The sequence below is a fragment of the Coturnix japonica genome, unplaced genomic scaffold (assembly GCF_001577835.2).
Source record: "Coturnix japonica isolate 7356 unplaced genomic scaffold, Coturnix japonica 2.1 chrUnrandom639, whole genome shotgun sequence".
NCBI lineage: Eukaryota > Metazoa > Chordata > Aves > Galliformes > Phasianidae > Coturnix > Coturnix japonica.
In genome coordinates this window covers 2,898-6,845 of record NW_015440006.1, presented here as the reverse complement: position 1 = coordinate 6,845, position 3,948 = coordinate 2,898, and the positions used below count along the sequence as shown (strand labels likewise).

The window sequence follows — 3,948 nt, the reverse complement described above, 5'->3', positions numbered from 1 at the left end:
TGATACTATGGGTTGGTCTATGGGGGGATAATTGGGGTCTAGGCGGTCCTTATGGTCCTATGGGCGATAATGGAGGTCTTGGGTCATTAACTGGGCGTGTCCTATGGGCGTCTATGGGTCTTGAAAGGGTCCGTAGGGGGTCCTATGGGGGATAATGGGTACTAATGGGCTATAATGAGGAAAACGCGAGACTCGTAATGGGTCCTAAATGGGGTGTGGTATATGTGCCTAAGGGGATAATGGGCCCGGTCTAATACAACCCGCAGGGCATAATGGCGTCTAAAATGCGACGTTCCTATCGGTGGTGTAATGAAACGCGAGGCGTCCATATGGAGGTCCCGCAATATCAGAACCCGCGTCCTACTCCGGAGGAGATAATGGGTCGTACCATTATGGGCGGTCTATGGGAGTGATATTAGGGTCTCTATGGGGATTCAATGCGTCTATGGTCCTATGCGGTTAATGGGGGAAGATAATGGGGGTGCTATGGGGTCCATTATGCTATTGTCTATATGGGGTCTACTGGGGTGGTACTGGGTCCTATAGGGGATAATGGGTCCTATGGGTCCTATGGGGGATTAATGGAGTATATCGGGTCCTATGGCTTGATAAATGGAGAGGTCATCGTGGGCACAATTTGATCAGCCAGATGGCGGAAATCTAGGGGGGTCCTATGGGGTGGTATGGAGGCTGTCCTATGGCGGGGATAACATGCGGTCCTATGGAGGCCCTATGGGGTGATTAATGCGGTCTATGGGTCCTATGAGGCTTATGGTATAATGGGTCTTAAAGGAGTCTATGGCGGGGGGGGGGTCTGATGTATAGGTCCTATGGGGAATACATGGGTTCTGATTGGGGGTCTATGGGGTGCTTAAAGCGGTGCCTAATGGCGGGGATACATGGGGTTATAGGTCCTATGGGTGTTATATGGGGTTTGCTATGAGGGTCTGTAATCTCGGAACGTCTATGGGGGATATTAGGGGGCTTGGGTGATTAATGCGCTACTATGGGGAGATAAATGGGAGAGGTCTATGGAGTCCCTATGGGGTCGTTACTTATGGGCTTTATGAGGGGTGAATACTATGGGGTCCTATGGGGGGATAATGGGGGTCTATGGGGTCCTATGGGGTGGTATATGGGGTCTATGGGGTCCTATGGGGTGTTATAGGGTCCCTATGGGTCTCTATGGGTCCCTATGGGTCTCTATGGGGCATCTCTGGGGTCCCTATGGGTCTCTATAGGGTCTCTATGGGGCAGCTATGGGGTCTCTATGTGTCCCTATGGGTCTCTATGGGTCCCTATGGGTCTCTATGGGGCAGCTATGGGTCCCTATGGGTCTCTATGTGTCCCTATGGGTCTCTATGGGTCTCTATGGGTCCCTATGGGTCTCTATGTGTCTCTATGGGTCCCTATGTGTCTCTATGGGTCCCTATGGGTCTCTATGGGTCCCTATGGGTCTCTATGGGGTCTCTATGTGTCCCTATGGGTCCCTATGGGTCTCTATGGGTCCCTATGTATCCCTATGGGTCTCTATGGGTCCCTATGGGTCCCTATGGGTCTCTATGGGTCTCTATGTGTCTCTATGGGGTCTCTATGGGTCTCTATGGGTCCCTATGGGTCCCTATGTGTCCCTATGGGTCTCTATGGGGCCGACTCCCCCCTCCCCCCCCTGTTGTTTTTAAGTCCAATCCAGGCGGTTTTGGGGCTATTTTGGGTGTGTGACGCTGTCGGGGCTCGTGATGAGTCACGTGACCTGGGGGGGGGGGGAGATTTGGGGCCAAAAAAGGGATTTTTGGGCAAAAACCCCATAGAAATAAATAGGGCCCCATAGAGTTAAATGGGGGCCCATAGAGACCCATAGAGACCCATAGAGACCCATAGGGACCCATAGAGACCCATAGGGACCCATAGGGACCCATAGGGACCCATAGAGACCCATAGGGACCCATAGAGACCCATAGGGACCCATAGAGACCCATAGAGACCCATAGAGACCCATAGAGACCCCATAGGGACCCATAGAGACCCATAGAGACCCCATAGGGACCCATAGGGACCCATAGAGACCCACAGGGACCCCATAGCTGCCCCATAGAGACCCATAGGGACCCATAGAGACCCACAGGGACCCCATAGCTGCCCCATAGAGACCCCATAGGGACCCATAGGGACCCATAGAGACACATAGGGACCCATAGAAACCCATAGAGACCCATAGAGAACCATAGAGACCCATAGAGACCCATAGGGACCCCATAGCTGCCCCATAGAGACCCATAGAGACCCCATAGGGACCCATAGAGATCCATAGGGACCCATACAGACCCATAGCGACCCATAGAGACCCCATAGAGACCCATAGGGACCCATAGGGACCCATAGAGACCCATAGAGACCCATAGGGACCCATAGAGACCCATAGGGACCCCATAGCTGCCCCATAGGGACCCATAGGGACCCATAGAGACCCACAGGGACCCCATAGCTGCCCCATAGAGACCCACAGGGACCCATAGGGACCCCATAGGGACCCCATAGCTGCCCCATAGAGACCCATAGGGACACATAGAGACCCATAAAGACCCATAGGGACCCATAGAGACCCATAAAGACCCATAGGGACCCATAGAGACCCATAGGGACCCATAGAGACCCATAGGGACCCCATAGAGACCCCATAGAGACCCATAGGGACCCATAGAGACCCATAGAGACCCATAGAGACCCCATAGAATTGATTAAGAGCCCCATAGAGTTAATTAATGGCCCCATAGAGTTAATTAATGGCCCCATAGAGTTAATTAATGGCCCCATAATGTTAATTAAGAGCCCATAATGTTAATTAATGGCCCCATAGTGTTAATTAATAGCCCATATAGTTAATTAATGGCCCCATAATGTTAATTAATGGCCCATGGAGTTAATTAAGAGCCCATAATGTTAATTAATGGCCCATAATGTTAATTAATGGCCCCATAATGTTAATTAATGGCACCATAATGTTAATTGATGACCCCATAATGTTAATTAATGGCCCCATAGAGTTAATTAAGGGCCCACAGAGTTAATTAGTGGCCCCATAATGTTAATTAATGGCCCCATAATGTTAATTAATGGCCCCATAATGTTAATTAATGGCGATAATTAAGGGCCCCCCATAGACTTTAATGAAGGGAGGGGGGGGGGGGTTAATTAAGGTGCGGTTAATTAATTAACGGAGGGTCCGAGGTGCCGGTACAGGGGGGTCCCCGGGTCGGGGGAGGTTCGGGGGTTCGGGTGACGTCACTCTCGTGACGTCATCACTCACCTCGGGCCGGAAGGAAGCGGCGGAAGGGGGGGAGGAAACGGAAAGGAAGAGGAGCAGCAGAGCGGCCGCCATGGCGGAAAGGGGGCGGGGCTTAACGGGAAGGGGGCGGGGCTTAAATAGGGGCTGGGAAAGGGGGCGGGGCTTAGGGGAGAGCGAGAGCCAATAGGAAGGCGCGGCTTGAAGGAGGGGGGCGGGGCTTAGGGGGGAGCGGGGGCCAATGGGAAGACGTGGCAGACAAAGGGGGGAGGGGCTTAGCGCGAGCCAATGGGAGGGCGTGGTAAATAAAGGAGGGCGGGACTTAGCGCTGGCCAATGGGAGACGGGGGGCGGGGCTTAGCGGACAATGGGAGCCAATAGGGAGGCGAGGATGGAAAGGGGGCGGGGCTTAAGGAGGGGGAGGGCAGCGATGGCCAATAGGAATGGCGTTGCCCCTTTAAGAGCGGCGTTGCCCCTTTAAGAGCGTAAAGGTGGGCCCCACCTGCTTCTATTGAGCATCTACGTGGCAGCGTTGCCCTTTTAAGAGCGGCGTTGCCCCTTTAAGAGTGGCACTGGCCCTCTAATAGTCCCATTGCCCCTTTAAGAGTGGGAGGCGGGCCCACCTGCTTCTATGGGGCATTGACGTGGCAGCGTTGCCCCTTTAAG

General features: G+C 53.2%; 1 protein-coding gene across 1 annotated transcript in view; it reads right to left on the bottom strand.

Annotated features, from left to right (window-relative positions):
• The window catches only part of LOC107307506 (matrix metalloproteinase-14-like), a 35,783-nt gene extending 32,404 nt beyond the window's left edge, over positions 1–3,379 (bottom strand). The window contains exon 1 of the mRNA XM_032441835.1: positions 3,217–3,379. Within this exon, the coding sequence (XP_032297726.1) occupies positions 3,217–3,379 (163 nt within the window). The remainder of the gene's footprint in view (positions 1–3,216) is intronic.
• Between the last annotated feature and the right edge of the window lie 569 nt (positions 3,380–3,948).